Source organism: Perca fluviatilis, chromosome 14 (assembly GCF_010015445.1).
Source record: "Perca fluviatilis chromosome 14, GENO_Pfluv_1.0, whole genome shotgun sequence".
Classification (NCBI taxonomy): domain Eukaryota; kingdom Metazoa; phylum Chordata; class Actinopteri; order Perciformes; family Percidae; genus Perca; species Perca fluviatilis.
Window position 1 is genome coordinate 15,891,848 of NC_053125.1, and position 25,698 is coordinate 15,917,545.

Genomic DNA, 25,698 nt, shown 5'->3' on the forward strand with positions numbered 1-25,698 from the left:
TGACAGACAGTGGTCTGCTGTATTATCCTGTTGGGTTGCATAGTCGATTTTTGTTTACTAATCTGTCGCCAGCTTTAAAGAGTCAATTCTGCACTAGCTTTGACTTTTAAATTGGACCCTGAGTTTTATTTTTTCTTTATCTAATGTGTAACTTTGAGCTGCCAATCTGGTCCCAAGCTCTTCCTGGCCCTCTCAAATAGTTTGACATTTTGAGAAATTTGCTTTCTTTCTGAGAGGTAGATTATTAGTTAGAGATCAGAAGTGTTAAACACTTGTTTAAATCAGAAGACAATGCGCCCAGCTGAAACAATTGCAGGACATACCTATAATATATAATACCACAACTTGTCCTTGATGCATTTCTGTTTGTATTCATATTAAATGAACAAGATTTTACTTGTTAATTAGTATGTTTTAGAGGTGTAGGCTTATTTTCTTTACTTTTCCCCCAGCTTTCAGTCTTCAATCATACAGATTTGAGAGTGATAAAAATCTTCTCTTCATGGAAAGAAAGCCAGTAACTGCTTTTCCCAAACTGTTAAACTATTAATTTAAGACTCCAGGCACAAGGAAGCTTTGATTTAAAGGATTCAAATCTGGGCCAAATGTACTGTTTAGCAACAGTACACGTCGCTTTACTGCAAAAAGGGGCAACAAAGTTTTTGCTACAAATCACTAAATACACGTGAAGCACTTGTATGAGAGGAAATCAAAGTGCAGCTGTTGATACTGAGTTTGAAATGTGGGTGGGAAGGTCAGATTTAAAGCAGCGTTGTGTGCATGTTGACAGAAAAAAATCAAGTGTTAATGACGAGCTGAGAGGAAGAAAAAAAACCTCTAAATGAGCTCTGAGGAGAGAGAGACAAACGGACAAAGACGATGTAAAAGTTTGGTTCAGCTTCATTGAAATATACGTCTTAACTTCCACACGCACACACATACATACAGTCTTCCAAATATGCCAGAAACCAACAACCACAAAAAAATCCCACACAGTTTAAAAAAATAGCGAAAAGTTCTTTGTACACTTACACATAACAACTTTTAACATGTCCCCAAACCCTGACGTACAACATTCACTCCTAAACAAAAGGTTGTAAGCGTCAAGCTACAGTGAGTGCTTTTATAAAAACGCATTATCACAGTAGTCCAAATAAAATGGCTCCTTTTTGAATAAATAAACAGTCGGCGCAGGACTCACATCTTTTGATTCATCATCACTTCAAAAGAAAAGCTCCAGAAAGTCGACTAAAGCAGCTGTTTTTGCTCCCAGCTCCGACATAAATTAAAAGGGGATTTACTGTACAAACACTTGTGGGTGAAAAACCTCTCCTGAACCCCCACACACACACACACACACAGCTCATTACCTCACCTGCTGCACCACATTATTGACTGGAAAGATGAGCCAAATAGAAACCTTGTAAAAAAGACAGGAAAAGAACCTTAAAGGATGTAATTGTTGACAAACTCTTCTTGCACAGAAAAACAGACTCCCCTTTTTTTTTAGCTTAAAAATCCAAGATGTAGCTATCGTCACTTGGAATACACAACCACCACCTCCGAGAAAGCTTCAGGATATTTCCCCAGTGCTCTCTGACCCCACTTCTGATTCAGCAGACTGACAAATTTAAACATTTCTAATGTACTGCAGTAAGGTGATTTGGCAGAGGTCAAACGGGGACAGTTTTTGAAATATTTTCGCAAGACCGTCAAGGTGGTGCAACCGAGAGGCAGAGCAGGACAGCAAAACTATTAAAAGAGCACTCAATGTTCTTTTTTTAAAGCAGGGGGAACATGGAGGTGGAGGTACTAAGAGGAAAGACGGACGAGGAAAAAAGAAGAGATAGTTCTCCCAGAATTCATTGTGGCTGGTTGTGGGAGGCCGGTAAAAGGGGTTTACAGAGAAAGAGACAAAGGGAGGTCACCAAAGAGAAGAGGAGGAGTAGGGAAGGTGAGCAGCAATTTGATTAGAGAATTGTTTCGTCTCTCATCATCTACTTTACAGAAGTTTTTTGTTGTCCTCCGGATGAGCGGCTTCAGAACTTCTTTGGACCCCAGGCGGACGCTTGCTTCGGGGCCACACCTGTCCCAAACGTGGGGAAATCCTCTGCACTGCTCATGTCAGGAGCCTGAAACAAACAGATATAGTATAGTCATAGTATAGTACATAAAACAAGTCATAGTATAGTATGTCTAAAAGAAGTCAAAGTATAGTACATCAAAAAAGTCATAAAAAAGTCATAGTATAGTATGTCTAAAAAAAGTCATAAAGAAGTCATAGTATGTTAAATAAATGACAGTATAGTATGCCAAAAAAGTCACAGTATAGTATGTCAAAAACTCATTAAAAAGTCATAGTATAGTATGTCAAAAAAAAATCACCAAAACAATATAGTATAGTATCAAAAACTCATAAAAAACGTCATAGTATAGTATGTTGGAAAAAAGTCACAAAAACATCATAGTATAGTATGTCGAAAAATCATTAAAAAGTCATAGTATAGTATGTCCAAAAAAGTTACAAAAAAGTATAGTATTTCAAAAAAAGCGATAAAAAAGTCACAAAAACGTCATAGTGTAGTGGTTCGAAAAAAGTCAAGTATAGTATGTAGAAAAAGTCTAAGTATAGTATCTCAAAATAAAGTCATAATGTAGTATGTTGAAAAAAGTCACAAAAAGGTCATAGTCATTTTAATTTGTTGTTTCTGTGATTATTTTTCCTTTACTTTGCACTGGTAGCAAGCAGGTCTTGAACCCACCGCGGGTACCTTATGTGTCTAGAACCAATCTAACGCGCCACCAACATAATAATACTCACAGATCTTCTCTTTGCGTATTTGACTTCTTCATTTTGGGTGTAAAACATCAAAACAAACAGACCAAAATCAAGTTGGAACCCATGACCATTGGGGTCTTCTAACCAGCGTTATATATCACTGAGCTATCTTACCTGACAGTCTCAACATTGTTTTGTAGCATATTTGACTTCTTCATTTTGGGTTGAGACCTCAAAATTCAATGCTCCTCACCAGGTTTGAACCCACAACCTTCAATCTTCAGGCAGCTGAGCTATTTGCGAAGTTTGAAATGCATTGGTTTGACGTTGGATTTATTGTTTAACACTGAAAATAGAAAATGAAAAAGACTCTGGAGACAGAGCATGGACTTGATCCTTCAACATAGATGTGTGATCTATCTGTAAACATCTTATCTTGGTGAGCTATACCTAAGGCTTAAAGTTTGCTATTTCGTTCCATTATTTGTTCTTCACACCACTGAAAGTAAAAAAAAAGTCATAGTATAGTATGTGGGAAAAAAGTCACAAAAACATCATATTACAGTATGTAAAAAGTCACAAAAAGGTCATATAGTATGTCAAAATAAAGTCATAGTATAGTATGTCGGAAAAAAGTCATAGTATGTTGAAAAAAGTCACAAAAAAGTCATAGTATAGTATGTCGAAAAAAAGTCAGTATAGTATGTCAAAATAAAGTCATATTATAGTGTGTTGAAAAAAGTTATAGTGCAGTATGTTGAAAAAAGTCACAAAAAGGTCATAGTATAGTGTGTCGAAAGAAGTGATAAGAAAGTCATAGTATAGAATGTCGAAAACAATCATAAAAGTCATAGTATAGTAAGAAGAAAAGTCTGTACATGCCATAGTATAGAAGAAACTCTGAAGACAGAGCAGAGATTTGATACTATACTATAGTATAGTATGTCGAAAAAAGTGATAGTGTAGTATGTCGAAAGAAGTGATAAAAAAGTGATACTACCCTTAGTCTGTTGAAAAAAAGTGATAAAAAAGTCATATTAAACTATGTCGAAAAATTCATAGAATAGTGTGTCGAAAAAAGTCATAGATAGTATAGAAGAAACTCTGAAAACAGCAGGGATTTGAGCCTTCATCCTAAGAGTGTGATCTATCTGTAAAGTCAATAGCTTAGCTTGGTGAGCTATACCTAAGGCTTAGGGTTTGGTATTTCATTCAATTATTTGTTCTTCACACCACTGAAAGGACTAGTTGGATAATCTTAAGATCGTATAGTTAGACAGGGGAGCCAGGGGTTCAGCTTTTCACTTTTGTACTTGTAGGATTTTTTTTTGTACTTGAAGGATTTTTTTTGTACTTGAAGGAATGTTTTTTGTACTTGAAAGATTTTAGTTTGTACTTGCAGGATATTTTTTGTCATTGAATATATACGTTTCTTTGTATGTGTAAAACATACTGTATTTGTTTGATAGGTAGGTTTCTTATTTGCAGAACAAAATGCATTAGTTTGTGAATGATGTTTTGTATTTGCAAACCACACTGAGTTTGTTTGTGAATCGTTGGGCGTGAGTAAAACACGTTTTGTGTGTGTGTGTGTGTGAGGTTTTGGCATGATTTTAACTCCATATATGTCCTAGTATAGTTTAGCAAAAAGTCCCAAAAACGTCATAGTAAAGGATGTCCAAAAAAGTCATACTATAATACGTTGAAAATAAAAATTAAAAAAAAATCACAAAGACGTCATAATATAGTATGTAGAAAAAAGTCACAAAAATGTCATATATAGTATGCCGAAAAAAGTCATAGTATAGTATGACTTTAAAAAAATTATTTAAAAAAAAAGTCATAGTATAGCATGTTGATAAAAAAAAGTCACAGCATAGTATGACTTTAAAAAAATTAGAAAAAAGTCATAGTATGTAGTATGTCATGAGCGTTCTGTCAGCAGAAGTGCCAAACATTGCTGCTCATCACGTTGATTATGCCCAAGGAGCAGGCCTATTGTTTAAGTGTAGTATCAAACTTGTTGAGCTACACTTTCTCCTCTTTAACCTAGGACACAAACTAATGAGCTCTGGTCTCATTTATAAACGTGGCGTACGCACAGAACGGGGTTGAAAATGTGCGTACGCCATTTCCCACGCAAAGGTTGTGATTTATAAAAAACAAACTTGACGGGAGAATGTGCGGTCCTCCACGCAAACTCTGACCCATGCGTACGCACATTTTGGAGACAAAATAGGAATTGGCGACGCAGATGGTGAGGTGGTGAACTAAAGTCAGACTGCAGAAAGTAAAGTGGAATAACTATAAAAGTAAAAAAAATATATATATTGATGCCTCGCACATTTTTTCACTCCATATCATCCACGTTACCATGAAGATTAAATCCAGCAGTGTTATTTGTGATGGAATTGTGTGATAACTGTTCCATAAACACCTCCAACTCAAATCTTAAATAAAAAATTGTTCTTAATATTTAATCGGCACTGAGACGGCCCGACTGCATGGAATACAGGATAGCATCAAATACCCTAGCATTACATAACTGCAGAACACAGTGCAAATAACTAAATATCTGTCTTTAAAACTGTGCATATATCATCAAATGTCAAAGTCCGAAAATACAGCCGTTAAGCTCTTGCGCAATCTTTACCCTTAATGTCCTTGTTATCGGTCCTAACTTTAATACTGTTCATAACAAAACCTGCATGAAGAAAAGTGTGTTTACCTTTCTTTCGTCTTCAGATTGTATCTCAGGGGTGAGGGGGAGAATACCACTAGTTGATGCTGTGTTGGCAAGGTGTTAACAATCACAAATTGTTGTAAACATATAAATACTGCGGTGACCCCCGTGCGTAATGCTGCATGATGGCACTGCTGGCCCTGCAGGAGGACTACGCTAATGGAAGAATCAGGAGAAAAATAGACTTCAGGGACCATGACGATGACTGGCTAATATGCTGATTTAAATTCCCTAAAGCTTCGCTCTTGGATCTATGCGCTGAATTGGGTCCAGTAGAGAGGGCAATGCGCCGGAACCGTGCCGTCCCGGTCCAAATCAGGTCCTCACCACTCTGGGGGCAACCAGCTGTTTCCAGAGGGAAATGGCTGACAGCTAATTGTTGTTTTTTATAAATATTATATATAATCTTTATCTTTATCACTAAGGCTTGTTTGGATATAATATACAGTTATGTTAAATCTTATTATATACATCTGGTATATCGAAGCTGTCCCCGAGTGCCATAATGCCTGCCGTTTTGGACGTATTATTAATATATGTAGTCTATCGATCCGAGTTCCATACACTGTGCAAGAATAGGCCGAAATTATAATTCAATTTGCAGCAATTCCTGAATGTCTGAGAAGTTTTTTTGCTTTTTCTCTGCCAGTCATCATGATTCGGTATAACAACTGCCAGTGTCATTCATATACTGATCAACATTCACGAGGTGCTTTGCATTGACTATTAATGGTTTAAAATGGGCGTGTACAGGGCGGGATGAGAGGCTGATCCACGTACGCATGCTTGTGTCTCTGATCTATAAAGGGAACATTGCTTACAGGTGTGCGTACACGGTTTTATAAATCTGACTTTTTTTCGGCGTACGCCATTTTGGGCTTTTGGGCGCACATACACTTATAGTAAGGATACTACGCACAGTTTTATAAATGAGACCCCTGATAATTTCAGACAGGTGTTGATGCTTAGAAGCATCTAAAATATGCAGAGAAGGTGGTCAAATGACTGATTAGGTATAAGACGGTCACCTTGTAACTGTTGGGACTTGAACTCATAACCTTTGGGTCTGAAGGCAAGTGCTGATCTCAGTGAGCTATTGGCCACATAATGACATGTCCAGCTTCAACGAATAAGACGGTCAGAAATGTCTTAATCATAAGAAAATTTCTGAGAATTTGTCAAACAGTGACTATGACTTTCCTAAACCGGAACTGGACTGATTGTTAATCTGAAGCAGGTGTTTTAATGCGGACACGCATTTAAAATATATTTTTAAAAAGTCATAAGAAAGTCATAGTATAGAATGTTGAAAAAAAGTAATTAAAAAGTCATAGTATAGTATGTTGAAAAAAATGTCATAAAAAAATAATTGCATAGTATGTCATAATAAGCCATGAAACTGATACAAAATGTTTGATACACTGCACTAATTAACCTGGATGCAGTGTGTACATAATGTAAAGGGTTTTCCACAATCTACATGTAAAACTACCTTGTTCCCTGCTGCATTCCAGGGGGCGTCCCGCACCACAAAGCCCTTAGCCGGACCCCCGCTGCTATCATCACCTCCTCCAGCTCCCCCTCCCCCTCCATAGCGAGATGGAGGCTTCATGTAAGCTGCCAAGGTCTCCGTCTCTGTCACGCTGAGCATCTGAGAGGGGTCGAGAATGGAGGGAGGGAGAAGAGAAGAAAATTGTTCTTACGTTGCACTTCTTAGCTTTAGGAGAGAAACACCGAATTTTTTAATTGTGCGCGACTGCTACGGTCTTTGTGAACTCACATATTCCTCCTCCAGGTTGAGCAGGTGGTCGATGGCGTTGTCGACAGTCTCAGGAAGGCCCATCACCGTCACTTTGTCGGGCTCGTCTGAGCCTGGCTGAGGGAACCGGATATCCACCTGAACACGTGAACAGGACAAGACCAGGTTGAAACAGAGTGGAGAACAACATGTACAAATCAAACAAAACATGACAATACAAAATAGAATCAGAACTTTTTCTCTCCATACTCAAGAGTAAAAATTAAACTATGAACCGGTGTGAAAAATCCCCACGTCGACATCTAACCTTGAACTCCTCCATCAGCTTACGGATGGCTTTGCCACGGGCCCCGATGATGCGAGCGTGGGTCCTCGGGTCCAGGTGAACATCATGGCTCACCATCTCCTGCAACTCGGCCACCAGCTGCTGGATGGCTTGACGCGCCTCCTCCACGTTACGCTCATACCCTGAGATAACGATCAGATCCTGGGAGGGGAAGGCCAGGATGGGAAAAAAAAACAAAAACGGGCAAATATGTGTGATTGATTGAGATGAAAGGGATAGTTACATGTAAAAAGACAGGAGAAACCATTTAGATTGGACAAAAGAGAGATGTTTATCAAACGCTTAAGATAAAGCCAGTTTTAGAAGAGAAAACACAATTAAAATGCATACAAAATCCATTTTAAGTAGTGCTGTCAAACGATTAAAATATTTAAATCGCGATTAAGTTTTCTAACGTTACTAGTTGTTGCAACAGCATGTGAAAAAAACTAAAAAGTTTGCTTGGCCAAAAAGAACGTTAATCTCGCGATAAAAAAATTGACGCCGTTAAAATGGGTTTGCGTTAATGCCGTTAATAACGCGTTTAACTGACAGCACAAATTTTAAGTAAAAAAAAAAACTATATGGGAACAATTTTTTTATCAACATAGAAGCAATAATACAAACACACACACCTGCTGCTCGTCTCCTTTGTCGGGGAACTGGATGCTGACGTCGTGGTCTTTCCTGATCTGAGAGATGACCGCTCCTTTGCGGCCGATAATCTTGGGATGAAACTTTGGCTCTACAGACATGGTAACCTTGAAACTGCGCAGGGCCTGAAAAGGAGACAGGGCAGCAGAGAACTCAAACACTCAAACCTAGTTATTATCATACTGTAGAGATATCTGAGACTTGCAAAAACCAGGAAATATTGTTCCGTGTGTGTACCCTGTCTTCCTGCTCGGCCTGCAGTTCTTTGACCCTCTCGAGCAGACCCTGTTTGGCTCTATCCACGTTGGCTACCAGGCCCGTCACCTTGATCACATCCAGCTGCTTCTCCGGCTGCGGAACCCAGATGTTCACCTGCACATGCAACCACACAGACAAATTGCAAACAATCAATCAGAGATGACTTACATTTTTAGGAAAACCTCCCCCTTAAGCCCCTGACACACCAACCCGATAATCGGCCGTCGGACAGTCTGGCGAGGTCGGTGACTGGAGTCTGTTTGGTGTGTTATCGGAGGGGCCGTCGGCATTCATTTTGGCTGACCTGATTTGCTGGGTCGGCCTGGGGAGTCAAACTCACTAACCCGGAAATAACGAGCGGGATGAGTGACGAACGCCAAAATCTGACGAAAATCTTTTAAACTGACCTTTGTCGATCAGAAATGAAGACAGATTCAGCAACTGCATGGCCTATTTCTGGCTTAAAAGTTTGTCAGAAACATGTTTCAGTGAACTATTTTCGTAAAATAAGAGATCGCATTTCGAACAAGCCGCCATTACTATCGGCTGGACAACCCAGACCCACATGACGCGTTCGTCATTTCCGGTTTTAATTTTTTGCATTACGTCTCGCGCACTTCAACTTTTTTATCGATATAAGCAATTACATGCATCACAATAACTAAGCATGTTTAAAACGCAGAGCTTTTGACCTGCAGAATAAAAGGTCTCATGGCCAAAAGATGGCACCAAAGAGTATAGGCTAACCTCGTATTCCTCCATCATCTTCCTGATCCCACTGCCCTTCTGGCCAATGATGTAGCGATGCAGCTCATAAGACACTTCGATGTCCTCCGTTATGGGCACCAGTGCCTGAGGGAGGAAGCAGTGACAGGATTATTATTGAGGAAATGGAGGATAGAGAGGATAAAAGAAAAGACAGCATCATGTCTGGAATTGAAGTAAAATGGCGCCTACCAGCAGGGCGGCTTTAGCTAGTTCACACTTCTCTGCACGCCCAGCAATGGTGATGATGTCACACTTGCGGGGGACAAACTCTGCCTCTGAGCTGACCTCACCGTTTTCCTGTGCTGGAGCCTCCTGGCCTGTGATTTCACCATAGATAATGGATTAAAAGCCAGTTTTTGGCTTGAGTGTAAACATATAACGTTTGGTGCAATTTCATTAGCACTACTTTTTTCCACTGCCTGCCACATTACAGATTAAAATATCACATATTAACATGTGAGCAGTGAAGATCAACCTGAAAAACTGGCTGGTACAGAAGGGAGCAGCATTTAAATAATGAGGTGGTAATTTCCAATCTAAAATAATCTACAGTGATCCAACTTTGTTTTTCATCAATATTAATAATGTGACACTAGATATCATAATTGTACTCAGAGAGCAATACTTTCTTATTTTCCTGCTCTCTTTGAGGTGGCAACATACATTACAACAACGTTAGCATTATCGTTGCAGGTACACTCCTCTTGTGCGCCATGTTTCTGACCTGCAGCGCTGTCGTCTCTCTCGGGGAACTTGATTTGGACCTCGTGCTCCCTGGTGATGTACTGAATGCGGCAGCCTTTAGGCCCCATGATGGCTCGGTGGTAGCGCTGAGGGATGGTCACCTCCACACTCACCTGGGACTCCTGCTCGCGAGAGGGGAGGAAGAGAGGAGATAGCTGGGTGGATTGCTTCCATCACTTCTGGATGTGAACTAATTGGGCATAACACGACATGTTTGTTGCACTCAGGACACAAGGTTAGCTGGTTACTGAAATGTCCTGTTTTGCCTTAGACCATATCTTAGATTTAAAATGCAGCTACTATTGGCAGAATTTCAATAATTAAATTTAACCGCTTTGACCTGAACACGGATATTGATATGTACTGGTGTCTCTTGCCAGAGAGAGGTCTCTTTATGGCAAAATTGATCAAAATGAAAACACAATACAGTTTTTTAATGACTTGAATTTCACTCTGTATTTTTGTAATCTTTTCTCAAGTGTCCTTTCTTACCAGGTCCTCGATGAGCTCCTGGATGCGTTTCTTGGCGGCCTCCACACAGTCCTTGGCTCCCTTCAGAGTGACCCGCTGACTGTTGGCTCCAGTACGAGGGAAGCTCACGGCTACTCCGCCGTACTCCTCTGCCAGCTCCCGCAGCACCTGGCCTCTCCGACACACAAAGTGGCGGTGGTGGCGAACGTCTACTACCATGCTGTCCTCCACCACGTCGTCCTGGAGAGGGACACAACAGAAATGTAGTTAAGTGGAGGGGATATTTAAGAATATGACACCGAAGATTTAGGGAGGCTCCATCTTTTTTTATTTTATTTAGTTTTTAAAGTTTTGAAAGTCTGTTTTGGATACATAAAAAAAAAAAACACAATAAAAAACTGGATAAACATATTTAAAAACAAAAAGACAAAAATGTAATCTTGGCAGATAAAAGAGACATTTAAAAATGAATAAAAAATGAATAAGTAATTTCAAAAGCAAGAAAATCCGGTATAATAATTACCAGGTTTTTGACTAGACTTTCCAGCTCCTTTTGGGCCTGACGGACGGCTTCCTCCTTCCCTACGATGGTAATCAGTTCCTGCTCGGGGTCATCTGGCGACGGGAAGATGATTCGGGCCCCAGTCTTGTCCCGCACACGACGAATATTGGCCCCTCCACGGCCGATCAGGAATTTATGGTACTCTGGTTTGGCCTGAAGCTCAGCTGTGAAGTTGTTGACTTGCTGAAAAGGGCAAGAAGGAAGGAAGGAAGGAAGGAAGGAAGGAAGGAAGGAAAGTACAGGGGACAGGTAAGGGATGTAAGTATTTGCCCTCTCTTCCCCTCCTCTTTATAGTTACTCACTTCTTACCTATTGTGTTCATTCACTCTTTGTATCCATCCCTTATAACCATTCTTCAACTTTTCTGCCCCCACCCACCTTCTCTTCAGCCAGCTGCAGCAGCTGTTTCTTGGCCTTTTCCACCTCACCGACGGGCCCTCTGATGGTGACCTTGTCTGAGCCGGAGCCCTCAGAGGGGAAATGGATGTGGACGCCGCCGCAGTCCTCCATGATGGAGCGCACAAGGCAGCCCTTTGAGCCGATCAGAGAGTTGTGCAGCTTGGCAGGGATGGCGACCTCTGTCTCCTTAATGTTGGCCTGAAGGGATGAAGAGAGAAATGGGAGCCAGGGAGATATTGAGGTACATCCACATTTGCAGCATTTTGTCATTTGTCTGGTCGCCTAATGCCTACTTAAAAGGTCATTAATATTCATACCTGGTCTCACAGCTTAAATCTGGGTCTAAAAAATATAATGTGGGTATTCATTTTTGGATATATTTAAATCAAAATGAAAGTAAATTTTTACTTTAGGGACAGGAGTTTGACAAACTAAATCTTAACTCATGTCCACTTACTAGCTTTTTCCAGAATATTTTTAATTTTTATTATTTTAGGGCATTTTCTGCTTTTACAAAATAGCATGAGTGGGAATATGGCAGCAAATGAGGAAGACAGAGATGCAACAAGGGGCCCCAGCCAAATTCAAACAGCGTTGTTGGCACCCCTTTTCCAGAGATTTAAACCACATCTCATGGTCATCAACCCATGAGGAAGATATGGCTAAAAGTTTAGAAAAAAACTGGAAAGTGGACCATGAATTAAGCTTTCTAATCATACATCCAGCTCATGTAAGTCTGGATCAACGACAGTACATTTCCAGGATAACTGCCTCACATCCGGCACTGCCGGATCTTCTGCCGGATGTCCCTGGCCTTCCGCTCTCTGTGTGTGTTAACTCTATGTTAACTGAATAAGATCATCTAGTAAATTAAGTGTAAAAAAAGTATAAATACAGGACTTATTTATACTTATTTTTACTGCTTAAAGATGCAGTAGGTAAGTCTTATAAAACTAACTTTCTGTCATATTTGCTGAAACTGACCCTATGTTCCATTTTCTCCAATCAGGGCCACAGGAGGTGTCTATCTGCTTGTCAATCACTGCTCAGGCAGGTACACGCATATATAGCGTTCTCCCCTCCCCCTTCCCCGTGCACAAGCTGCAGAAAGGTTTCCCAAAACTCGGGTGAATATTGGAGTGGCTTTTCAGAGGTGGCGTGAGCTCCGGGATTTTAAAGATCTGAAGAACGATGCTGAAGTAGCCACATTTCTTCTCAACAGGTAACATAATTACCATGAATGATTTATCTTTCACTTGGTTATTAGTAGTCAAAAGTCCACAAAGCTATGTTAGTGAGCATGATAGTAACGTTTGCACAATGGTCGGTCTGATATGATGCTGAAATGGCTAACGCTAGCCTGCTAGTTAGCATCGTTTTACTGTTGGTGAGTAAAGTTAAACATTGTGTTAGTGTTTAGTTATTGAAAATGTTGTCTGTCTGACATGCTGGCAGTTCTGTCAAACTCCCTTGTGTGGGAGGGGCTTAGGAGACGGTTTGGGCTGCAGCAGAAAGGGGGGAGGGACTGAGAAGTTGTCGATGTTCAAATTTGTTAGCAAAGTCCTGGCACTTCACAATCTTACCTACAGCACCTTTAATGTATCGATTTTGTCAATCACATCCACTTTTTTTTTTCTTTAAGATTAATACAAAAGAAAAAAAATCTATTTCTTCACAGAAACCCTGGAAGCTGCAACAACAGCTGACAAAAACAGTCTGATGTCTCTCACCAGTTCTCTCTGGATGGCGAGGATTCGTTCTCTGGCTGCCTCACAGTTGCTCTTCTTGCCTGTGATGACGATCATCTCGGAGTTACTGTTCTCTGTCGGCAGGTCGATCTTAGTGTTGGTCTCTTCACGGATCTGGTGGCATTAACAATATCTATTATTATTTTTGTGCCTTTAACATAATGTAACATTTGTTCTGGCGACAGTTTAAACACGGATTTCGGGCCACAATGTACTGTTTTCAATATTGTCTTATTTCATGATATGGCTTTAACAAATTTTGAACTGAAATGGATGCATATTTTGAAGTGATCATTTTCAAATTTTCAACATGCACTTTAAAGTCTCACCTTTTTGATGTTGGTGCCGCCCTTACCAATGATGTTTTTGTGAAACTGCTTGAAGATGGGAACGGAGAGCGAGAAGCTATTCTCAATCTGAAAAAAAAAAGAACGCTGCGGTGAAGTTAGGTGTAAAGAGAAAGGGAGTAAAAAGAGACAAAGATAGAACATGGTGGGTCATACCAGGTCAGCAATAATTTTCTGGAGAAACTTTGCACATTTCTCCACCTCGTTCTTCGGCCCTCTCAGCTGGACTATGTCACTCTTCTGTGATGGGTCGGGGAAGTTGATAATGACCTAGAAGCAGAAGAGATAATAATCGTCGAAATAAATTAGAAGTGGATCAAAACAAATTATTTCACAATGATGAATGGGCAAGATAAAGTGCAGAAAAAGGTCAGAAAAAACTTTCACCTCAGGGAACTTGTCTCGAACTTCTTTGATCTTCTCTCCCTTCTGGCCGATGATTGTTCGATGGAACTTCTGCTCCACGATCAGGTCTTTGGTGCGCTCGTTTTCCTGGAAATTGGAGAAAGAAAAAGGGTGAGCAGGCCACTTTGGAGTCTGTGTATAGAGCTTTTTGTTTTTTGGTGTATGCCGACCAGCAGAATGAATGAATGAACTCTCACCATTCTCTGGACCATCTCAATGAGCTCTCTGCGTGCCAGCTGGACTCCTTTAGGGTCTCCCTCGATCCGGACCAGGCCACTTCGTTCAGAGTCCTGGGGGATTCGTACCGACACTTTGTACTGCTCCTTGATCCGATTGACTGTTGTAAGGGGATGGATGGTGTGACAGAATACATCACATTTGTAGTAGTGTAGTGTAGCTTGGTTAAGTACGTTTTTTTCTGAAACCAGAATTTGATGCAGGGTCTCTTAACTGGCTGTCCACCACTCTATCAGTGGGCTGCTGACTAAAACAGCAAAAACAGAAAAATGTCAATGGCTTAAAACAACAGCAAATAAAAGACTGGTCTCAGTGGCATTTAAACTCTAAACCCCAGATGTGTTGACGACCCAGTTTGTTTCTGTTGCGATCAGCAGAGCAGTAGTGTACTCACTGTTGGCTCCGTTCTTTCCGATGAGGTGTCTGTGGAAACGCTGGTCTATGATGACTTCAGTGTAGTCCATCCTCACCAGCTGGACACAGAGAGGCAGAGGAGGAGATTTGTCACTGAATATGTTCCCTAAGATACAGCACTGAACCCCATTAAATCTGTATCTATTGTGTCTCTTTTTCTGTATCTCTCAGGTTTTCCAAGTGTCTTTATTCCAAGAGTGAATAGGAGTGGACTTCCGACAACAATGCTTCATTGTGCGATTCATCCAAACTGAAATTAAAACCATTGAGAATAGGGTGTGAGGATGTCTGTCATCTTATCAATCGTAACGTTCTTTCGCCAGAAATGAGTGCCTTCTATGAATTTTCAAAATAAGTGCATTCATTGTATCAGTAGTTCTCGCTCTCTCTCTCATTCACACACACTCGCTCTCTCCATCTTTCTCTCTCTTGGGTGCATGCTGTCTACAGGCAATTACAACTATCCAAACTGATGATTTTAGGAAGAAATTGACAGCCTGAGTGTCCACCTGCATATGGACTCACAAAATCAATCTGTGCACCGTTAATATATCAGAATTGTTACTTTTTAGGCATGCGATGAATCAGCGCCACCCCAAAACTGTGCCCCAGTGTTTGGAAGTGGAGGCATCACACCACAGATGAACGATAACATCATCCAGCGGACTAACCCTGTTTAATGTGTGTGCGTGTGTGCATGTGTGTGTGAGTACTCACCAGGTCCTTGATGATCTCTTGTATCTGGGCCTGAGCCTGTTCCACCTCCTCTGTTGGCCCCTCCAGACTGATGCGCTCCTCACCATCCGTAAACTCTATGTGAACCTACACAAACACACACACACACACATATATAAAGACGAACCACCCTGTGCTGAGTCCCCGTAGTGTCACAGTAAATAAAACACGTCAGTTCATGTTACAGTATCCTCTGCCATGCTGCTGTCACTTCTCAATTACCCCTTCTTCTTCACCTCCTACATGATATGGACTGCTCAAAGTAGCATCATGTGCGTTTTATCTCTGGTTTCTAACTCCGATCCGCTCTCTCCTCACCCTCTCCTCTCTCCCCTTACCCGTGGTAGCTGCTGTGTGATCCGCCCGATGTTCTGTCCTTTCTTGCCGATGATGAAGCGATGCAGCCAGGCCGGAGCGGTCACCTCCACCACCATCACACTCTTCGCCTGCACAGGGACAAAAGGCTTATAAATTAAAATCCAAATTATATTCACAACCTCACTGAAATCTCTAAATAAGCAGGGGTTACAGACTAATTCACCTACAAAAATTTATTTATTTATAAATAATAATGGCTGGAAATGAATCACATTTCTAAACTGTATTTATTTCTAATGTGCTGTCACTATGAGCGACCCTTCTAGTTCATAGTGACGAACAAACACATAATTATCATGCACTCTCAACCTTCTCTCTCCTCCTCACCTTTGCGTACACCTGTGTGAGCGCTGGTCCCAGCTTGTCAGGCTCCCCCCTGAGGATGATGGTCTCTGAGCCGGAGTCCAGAGGAGGCATCTCCACAGACACCCCCGTGGTCTCCAGGATCTCCTGCAGGGTGTTGCCCTTAGGACCTATAATGTACTTATGCTGAGACTTCTTCACCTCCACGGAGATGGTGGTGGTCTTCCTCTTCTGCAGGGTGGATGGGGAGAAGATTAGAAGTGATGAGCGAGTGGCATGGACAAGAAAATGGCGGTGAGAGGAAAGACAGCAGGAAGAAGTGGTGAAATTGAGGAGCACAGTGAGGAATAGGAAGACAACAGGAGACAGAAAGAGGGATGGCAGACCGGAAGCAGGAAGGACGGAGCAGATGCACGTTGCCGTGAGTAGGTGGGAAAGAAGGACTGAGTGACAGTAAGACAAGAGGAAATAAGCTTTCAAGAGGTAAGTAGAGAGGCAGAGGACAGAAAGCAAAGGGCAACAGAGAAAACGTTTGTTTTTGCCTCTCATGCATATGCACTAAATGACATTAGCATTCTCATCCTGTTGTTCTCTGGTGAAATTTAATTTTCTCTCCACATTATCTCCGGCCTGCCTATCACCAGCACTCATCTGGCACACACACACTTCCTCTCCAGGTTTCATCCATCTTTGATAGTTTCTCATATGTGGTAGAAAATATGACACTGCTGTTAAAAACGCAGTTTGTCTCACTAAAACATTGTTATGACAGATGAGGTTTAAGATCCAGGCGGCAGAGTGAACATGTGGTAAAATTGAGAGTGTGGTTAGGAGAGCCACAACGTTACTACCTGCAATCACGTGTGCTGTGCCATAAGGCCCAAAACTAAACCACAGCAAGTCATTCTGGGTAAGTCTAGCACTCTCACTTTCACTAACTGTATGTGATCCAATTTTCTTTCTTTTTTAAATCAATCTCAGTGGCCGGTTAGCTCAGTTGGTAGAGCAGGCACACATACGTAGAGGTTTATTCCTAGACGTAGAAGGTCAAGGGTCCTACCATGTCCTACCATTGAAGGCGGAATAATCTTAAAGAAAAAGAATCTTGTGAACAAACGCACCTTGTCGTCGTAGATGGCTCGGATGCGGCTGAGCGCCAGTGCGACAGCCTCCTTCTCCCCGGTGATGACGATCTCGTCCTTGGGCAGGCTGGGTGGCGGGATGCTGATGCGAGCGCCCGTCTCCTGGCTCAGCTCCTGCACCAGCCGGTTGTGGGCGCCGGCGATGAAGGGATGGAAGGCCTTCTCCAGGGACAGACGCTCCACTGCACGCTTGTCCTGGTGAGCAGGCGAGCGTGAGGAAGAGGAGGGGAGTCGGCAAACAGAAGAGTCGATCAAATAATAGAAGAAGTCTTTTAAACCAATCAGAATTGTCATGGGCCCCGGGAAGGAACTTGTTTTGGTGGAACATTAGTCAGTTAACCATAGTCCTCAGAAAGGAGTTTAAAATTCCATCACAAAGAAAGAGTAAGGTAACGGACATCCGGTCGAAAAGAAGTGGATATAGACGAGAGAGGCATTAAAGTACAGTATCAAAAAACAAATTCAGCAACGAAAATGTTAATCTTCAGCTCTTAATGGCCAGGTCACAGCCAATTAAAAATACTTGATGAACCTACCACCAGCATTGGGCCCTATTTTAACGATATAAGTGCACGGCGCGAAACGCCTGGCGAAGGTGCGTTTAAGACGTGTACAAATCAACTTTTGTTAGTTTAACGGCAGAAAAAAGGGTCCATGCACCAAGCGCATGGTTCAAAAGGGTTGTACTTAGTGTCTTAATTAATCATAGGTGTGTTTTGGGCGTAACATGCAATAAACCAATCAGAGTGTCATCTACCATTCCCTTTAAAAGCCAGGCGCGTTTGTTCACATTTTGCATGTTTGTGTGCTGCTGCGCGTCCCTGTGTGTGTAACAAGCATGGTGTGCGAGCGCTGTGCACGAGCCTAGGCACATTTTACTAATTTGCTGTTAAAATAACAATAAAATGCTGCGCTATTGACTTTAGATCAGTTTTTTGTTGGTCAATGGCGCGATCACTTCCCGCTTCCTCAAGATAGCAATACGCCAAGAATGCACCTGAACACACCTCCCTGTAAGACCAGCACGGCCATCGGCGCTATTTAAACGACGTGGGCGCTGGACGGGAAATTGACAACTGCGTCGGTCTTAAACTAGCAAAGACACTTGCGTCGGGATTGCGCCAGGTGCAAGATAGGGCCTGTTAGCCCATAGGTCATTTAACGTTCGACTACTTCTGGTTCCAGGCTTACATCTTTAAAGATCACATCACAAAATTGAACCTCACAGCTCACCTGTTCAGCAGAGATCAGAAGGATTTCATGGCGAGCCTTTTCGATGCCCTCCTTGGTGCCAGTGATGCGGATGTTGGCGCTGGGGTCGTCAGGACGTGGAATAGCAATCTTGGTGGCGGTCTTCAGCTCCAGCTCCTGCAGCTTCTCGCCATTTTTACCAATGACAAAACGATGGTGCTCCTTGGGGATGGCGACCGTAGCTGAGGCCTGGGGAGAGCGGGAGAAAGTATGGAATATGGGAGTTTGCAGTCGGTAAACAAAAACAAAACTCATTTTTCAGCTAAACTTGTTGTCCTAAACCAGCCTGCCTGCACAGATAGGATTCTTCAAGCTGCAGCTATAACTAACTATCCCCTATCATTTTGTGGGGATGTAATAAAAGTAACAGACTGTCACATTAAAACAGCTCTGATCCCATTCATCAGTTTAAGTGATGCAAGTCGTTCCTCCTCAAGGAAACATCTGTTATTCTGTGGTATCTTTCGAATGGTATACACAATCAAGACAAAAAATTTTTTTTTTTTTTAAATATTTCAGTCATTTAAAAACAAGATTCCAAAATACAAGAATGGTTAATCCCTGAAAAATACAAATTAATCAAAACCAGCACACAATGGGCTTGCATCAATATATTGTCACACAATTTATCAAGATAAAGAAGTTAGGCATTTTTAAATTGGCAAAATGACAGTAATTTCATACAGAGGTAATGACTGTCTACAACTGTGTTACAACTTAACTCACGTCATGCAAATCCAATTTTATTCTGCATCTTCAGAAAATTAGCTGCATTAATGGTAACTTTAATTTGCAACAATGGGTCTTTATGAACACATTAATGCTTTTGACTAATGCTTGGAAGGTTGCTGCTTAACCTTTATTTAGCCAAAGAAATAGCTCTAGGAGAGAAAACACTCCTGCTATGCACTCAGCATTCTACAACCCAACAGTTTAAACATAAAACAACTACTACTATATGCAAAAAAACTACTGTGAATTTACCTGTGTCTGCAGGCGAGCTACGATTTCTTTGCGAGCCTTCATGACAGAGTCCAGTTTGCCGGTGACCATGATGGACAGGCCCTGGTCTTTGGCCAGGGAAAGCTCAATGTGGGCCCCTGTCCGCTGCATGATGTCCAAGCACACTTTGGCCTCCTCGCCTTCCCCAAACTGGCTGTTGTCCTTGTAGCGACGCTCCTCCAGGGGCACATGGAACACCTACACACAGAGCGGGTTAGAGGGGAGGTTCAAATTTCAGGCAACGTGTCTCATTGGCTTTTTTTTCCCCATAACTGGTGCATCTTATCGACTGCCAATGTGGCTTCTGGTAAAATGTTGTCACAGTCACAAAAATATCTAAAGTGCAGAGGAATGAACATCATATTGGATTGATGCATTTAATTTTTTTTGCATGAATGATAGTTGTTGAGATATATATATATATATATATATATATATATATATATATATAAATATATATATATATATATATATATAAATATAATGTGAATACCTGTGTATATTCTGTTTATGTATGAAGTCAGTGACTGCCTGACCTGGGTGATAATAGAGGCTTTGATGGGCCTGATCTTGCTCCCCCAAGCTGAAGCCTGCTCCCCGGCCTTTTCCCCTGGTGCCCCCTTCTCCGGCAGCGGAGGGAAAGCCTCCAGGTAGGTGGGAATGTAGGCCTCATCCTCTGGGACGCAGCCTTGCCCGGAGAGACAAATATAAATAAGGCAAGGATGAAGGTAAAGATGGAGGAAGAAAGCAGTAAGCGTGAATGGATGGATAGAGAAGGATTATTAAAAATAAGGAAAATACTGTAATTAAAAAAATCATACCTGCCTCAGAATATACATTCATAACATATCATGTACAGTACAAGAAAAATGCACAGCAAAGGTAAGTAGGAGAACATCTAAATATGTTTACCTCATCTCTAATAAGTGGCTAACTAGCTTGGGCCACTGAGGTGAAAGACTCCGTACAAAAGTAATATTTTTTTTTATTTTTTTTATTTAACCAGGAAGAAACTCGTTGAGATTAAAAATCTCTTTTTCAAGAGTGTCCTGGCCAAGGCAGGCAGCAGTACAACCACACATACATGCCAATACAAAATACACAAAAACACTAATAACAGGTAAGTAGGTGACAGGCGAACATTACCTGTAATCTCTTGGTCCTTGAGGCCACTGCGATGCTCCGCAAAGCTCTCCGGGGTCAACACTGCCACTGAGCTCATGATTCAAGACTTATTCCGCTATTCCACTAAGACAGAGAGGTGGGGAAGGACGGAATAAAAAAGAAGAAGAAGAAATCAAACCCTTGAATCTCTAAAGAGAAAAAAGCCATCAGAAATACAGAAGCTTGTTTCAAACTGCGTCTCTTACATTGCTCTTCTTCCCTCCCTCAATTGCACGGTTTTATATTAGCAAGGATTGCTTTCCACAAACCCCAGAAGATTGAGGCTGCCTCTGTGGCATTGCTACACTGCACTGATGCTGCACGTTACACCTGAGATGCTGCAATTAACACTGCACAGGCCTTAGACAAACAAACGGTGGCACAAAGCCGCAGGGACAGGGTTATCACAAGTCAGATACTAAGAGCTGTCGTAGTCTAAAAACAACTGCTGCTGGTGCTGGCATTCCTTACGATTCAGAATCACGGGATATTTTAACAGTGGGTCTTCCCTGAGCATTTTTTAACATGTAAAATCCAAAGACTACAAATCCTTGAATTGCTCTTCTGACTGCATGTGAGACCAACTTTGTGAACAGAGTCCTGTGATTTAGGGAGGATATTGTATTTTTATGGCTCCTAAGTGCTAGTGCAGCAATAAAATAAAAAATCATTTAAAAAAAAAAGCATTTACGAGAACCTCATAAAATGACTCTCTAATTAACAGTTGATGGAGGAAATCAGGTTTTGTCTCTTACATCTCTTACTTGTATTCCTGGTTTGTACCTTTAAGATAAAGTCAGGATCCAAAATAACAGTTGATGGGAATCACTCATTTTTACACAATGTTTTTGCTTTAATATCTTTGACAACCAATATGTTTTTCTCACTCATATAAACAGGCATGCAAATCCATCACCTCACTGTGTGATGCTTCTGGCTGAGCACAACACTGACTTTGTGTTATTATCTAGTATCTGTGACATGTTCCAGTAGGATTGGTTCTCCTGAAATGTTACTGTGTGCTCCCAATGTATATTCAGATCATAACTGCCATGTGAAATCAGCCCCTGCTGGTGAAGACACTGCTAACCACCTTTAAAAGCCAAGAAAATGTAACTACATGAAAAAAGTACCAGATGCAAATAGAAATATAGAAGGATATAGTAACACTAACACTAAGGTAAAGCTTTAAATGTATTGTACAAAGTGAGCCCAGGCTTACCTGCAAAAGGTCAATTGCCAGAGAGTCCGTCCAGTTAGCTGCTACCGTAGGCGCTTCAGTGTGAGTGTGTGTTTCAGCTCCTGGGTGGGCAGGAGGGGAAGAAAAAGACTAAAAGTGAACACTGTAAATCAAAAAGCTATACAGCATGGAGGCTGGTTTAATAACACCCACACTGCACTGCACCTTACTCTGTCTGGATCTGATTCACTCTCCTCCCCCTCCCCTCTCTACATGTCTCTGCTCATCTTCCCTCTTTTATAGTTTTACAAATTTAATGTCCCAGGAAATTTGAGAGTGACTCAATGGAACCACAAAATGTGAGTCTGTACTGTACTTTGCTAATCAAAAAACGTGATGCCACTCTTTTTTTTTCTTTTAAATAGATTGTTCAACTTGGTTTTAATTTCTAGTGGAGATCCAAACGTTTTCAAAGATACCAAAAATGCCAGGCTAAAGTTTTGGAAAATGTTTATAAAATGATGCACAAAAAAAATAATTTGGCCCACCACCACCCCACCTCTTTGGAGGACAACTTTATTTTTAATAAAGCAATATATTTTTATATACACAATATGTTACATTCAGACTTAGATGATCTTACATTCAGTGCATTTACTGTTGTCCTACCGTAACCATTCACTGTTATGTTTTAGTAAGACCCTGGATCCATATAAGGGCAGGGGGGGTTAAAGCACCACGTACGGAGTGTAACACATAACAGGTGACAGACAGACAACAGAGGGAAGTGAGACGGGACGATATCAGAACCGACAAGACGAGACTGGACAGGACAGTTGACAAACACAGCGACGTATTCTTAGCGATTGGGTAGAACGATCTGTGATTCGCATTGGGTGGTCACAGTTAGGGTGTTGAAAGGAGTTGGCAAACATGTTATCCATGAGTGTGGATAGTGTGTGCCTATATGTATGAGTAAAGTGGTAACTGCAGGGGCAAAAAAAAATAAAACATTTCCTTTTGATGGAAATGGTGCAGCCAAAAAATACAGTCTTGGGTTTAAATATTTCACACAGTGAAAACATCCTACAGCTTCAGTGAACAAGCAGTTCTAGAATAATACTGTCAAACAGTATGGAAGATGATTTTAACAACCTTAAAGCTATTTATGGGAAAACAGTAAGGATAACTCTATGTTAAGGGAGGTGGTGGAATGCAACTAAATATAGTTCCTCAAGTACTGTACATGTATTTAAATTTTAAGATACTTAAGACTTCCACTTCACTACATTTCAGAGGCAAATATTTTACTCCATCTATATCCCCATGATGGGAGTCAGACAGCAATAGTTTCTTTGCAATGAGCTTATGAATATGATGCATCTTTACATTATCATTAAACTACTTAGTACTCAACAGCAAATAATTAGCTCCACCTAAACCAAATACTACAGGAAAAGACTACTTAAACATTGTGCGTTATAGCATTATAACGTAATGCAACGTGTCTCACATCAGTACTTTCACTTACGAAACTTAATGTATATTTTGCTTTTAATGTCACTTACAACCATTACACAACAATCAAATTTGGAACGGAGGACTTTTTAATTGTATTATTATAGATTGGGGGTATTGCCACTTTTAAATAAAGAATTGATCACGATACTTCTTCCTCCATTTGTTTAGGGGTTAATAAATAGGCTAACTACATGCCGCAAGTATCCCATTGTAGCTCAGCACCTGCTAACACTTTGTTAGATTGCTAACAATTATATTGAAATGCAAGAAAGCGAGAAAACTAGAAAGTGACGAAAGAAAAAAGTGCAATTGGCTCGGTGCAACACAGTTTAACGCTAATTTAGCAAAGGCTGTGACTATCAATGCCACTGTTACCAATGCTCTAGAGATACATAAGAAATATAGCTAGACGGTGGCATTAATCCAAACGCGCACCGGGCCAGCTAACGGTTCTCTCTCTAGCTGACTAGCGGCTTTATTGCTAGCGTTGAGGATGCACTGCATGGCTGGTCCCGTTAGCTTTAAGGGTGATAACCTCTGCAAACGTAGGCGAACAAATGCTAAGGGTTTCAAACATTAGTTCGCTAAGCTAACACACATCGCTGTGCTCCGACCTCAGCCGGGGATGATTAGGCGCAAGGACTTTCTGATAATCGGCTAAAAAACAAGCCAGGCGGACAGATAACCAGCTCTAGCTCTCCAGCTCCGGGGGCGCTAACCTTTCTTACCCTGGGTGCATGTTATAGTCGAACCGGCTTTCTCGTTACAAAACCTAGACTCTGACTCCATCCACGATATTCACATTTATATAAAAAGCGAATATTAAATAAATACAGAATTCCTACCTTTCAGAGAGAAAATATAGCTGAGGGTGTGTGTTTGACAGGTGATGGTGTAAACACAGATGTGATTGGTCTAGGAGCATTTCCTCTGCCGGCGGAGCGATACCAGCATGCACTGCGACTCACCGAGTATAAAGGAAATGCCGCAGTATCTTTTCGCAACAGGAGCATCCTAGTTAAATAGATCCACGTGTGATTTTAGTCTTAATCTATAGTCTACATACTCTGCTGTTATATTTAGATGTAGAAACGTAAAATGTTGTGTCTGGGATTGTAATCAATAAGTGATAGAATGTTTCGAGTTATCAGCCCTATTAACGTCTCACGTCCGTCAAACTGACCGGGTCTACTTATCATTCATAATGGCCTGTGTGCTCTACAGGAGTCAGAGCATCATACTTTTTCTGAAGTTATATGCAGCCTAGATATTATGGATTACCAATTTTACCAGGAAAGGAAAAACTAGATGATACATTATAAATGCAAAAAAAATATGAGATAGTAATTCAAAATGTTTACTTTCTAAGTCAAAATAATGAGCTAATGAGTCAACAGTTTGAAATAATTTGCCGAACTATTCAAACCTTATGCCACCATTTACAGCGCAACACGTGAAAGTGAAAACAATAAAAACATCTCAAATAAACTGTAATATCTGAAGAATCCAGTAAGTTTCTACAGTTTATTTGACACTTCGTGTGTGTTCCAATCTAAGGCGCTAGGTGGAAGTAGGATACAAAAGTAAAATACAGAGGAGGGGAGGAACGTACACAGTAGCCAAGCACTTTCTGTGCACCTGCTATGGCATGTAATGTACTATAAAGAGTTGGCTATATACTTTATAATTTGATGTTCATTTACAGGCAGTGGTCTCCACAGCATAATATAATGTCAATGACTTAGTCGTAAAAAAATATGATTTAATTTTTTTATTATTAGTAGTATTATTAAATGAGTGATTGTAATATACCGTACATAATTTTTTTTTTAAATCAAAATCTTTTTATTTAGTTTTCAGTATAACAACGTACAAAGCTGTCGATTTGTTAAAGACAGGTTATATGAAAGGAATAAATACAAAACGTATGCCACATATATCAAACCAACAACAATAAAAGAAAGATCAAAATAATCCCTCCCAAATCACTGCCAGTGAGCATATGTTAGTATCAGCCTGTCACAATGATAATCCACGATAAGTGAATGGACAGACTGTAATTCCATTGTGGTTGATAAATAGCCTAAGTATTTATAAAGCCTGGAATGAGTTCAAAAAAGGTCCCCATGCTTTCCGAAACCTTGCATTTGAATGCTGAAGCAAGCAGAATTGCTCGCCGGGCCACAAGAGAGGTAAACGATATAATGCGTTGTTTATACAGATATCTAACCTCCTCTTCAGTGACCCCAAAAAAGAGCAATTAGAGGCTTTGGTTCCAATATGATGTTAAACACCTGAGATCATGTTTGGAAGACCTCCATCCAGAACTTGCTAAGGCTGGGACATGACCAATACATATGAATAAGAGAGGCTTCAGAAATTTTACAGTAACGCAGACTGGGCTGACGT

General features: G+C 40.9%; 1 protein-coding gene across 1 annotated transcript; it reads right to left on the reverse strand.

Moving 5' to 3' along the window:
• Positions 1–882: 882 nt before the first annotated feature.
• hdlbpb (high density lipoprotein binding protein b) lies at positions 883–24,255 on the reverse strand. Its single transcript, XM_039822107.1, has 28 exons — positions 24,135–24,255; positions 21,811–21,890; positions 20,571–20,672; positions 19,961–20,112; positions 19,407–19,622; positions 18,405–18,611; positions 17,151–17,366; positions 16,054–16,260; positions 15,687–15,794; positions 15,331–15,435; positions 14,594–14,672; positions 14,160–14,299; positions 13,945–14,049; positions 13,714–13,827; positions 13,540–13,626; positions 13,193–13,324; positions 11,442–11,660; positions 11,025–11,246; positions 10,523–10,741; positions 10,011–10,152; positions 9,476–9,603; positions 9,266–9,370; positions 8,498–8,632; positions 8,242–8,385; positions 7,589–7,768; positions 7,303–7,419; positions 7,015–7,173; positions 883–2,132 (listed from the first exon to the last, which is right to left on the reverse strand). The coding sequence occupies exons 3-28, from the start codon at positions 20,644–20,646 to the stop codon at positions 2,040–2,042; spliced, it is 3,807 nt and encodes a 1,268-aa protein (XP_039678041.1). The 5' UTR covers positions 20,647–20,672; positions 21,811–21,890; positions 24,135–24,255; the 3' UTR covers positions 883–2,039.
• Positions 24,256–25,698: the final 1,443 nt, after the last annotated feature.

Bases quoted from the DNA above. Each gene is read 5' to 3' on its own strand.
- hdlbpb (XM_039822107.1), bottom strand. From the start codon at position 20,646: ATGAGCTCAGTGGCAGTGTTGACCCCGGAGAGCTTTGCGGAGCATCGC. The intron at 10,153-10,522 runs GTAAGAAAGGAC...TCTCGCGAGCAG, and splicing joins AGGAGCTCATCGAGGACCTG to GAGTCCCAGGTGAGTGTGGA. The intron at 2,133-7,014 runs GTAGTTTTACAT...TGTTTGTTTCAG, and splicing joins GGAATGCAGCAGGGAACAAG to GCTCCTGACATGAGCAGTGC.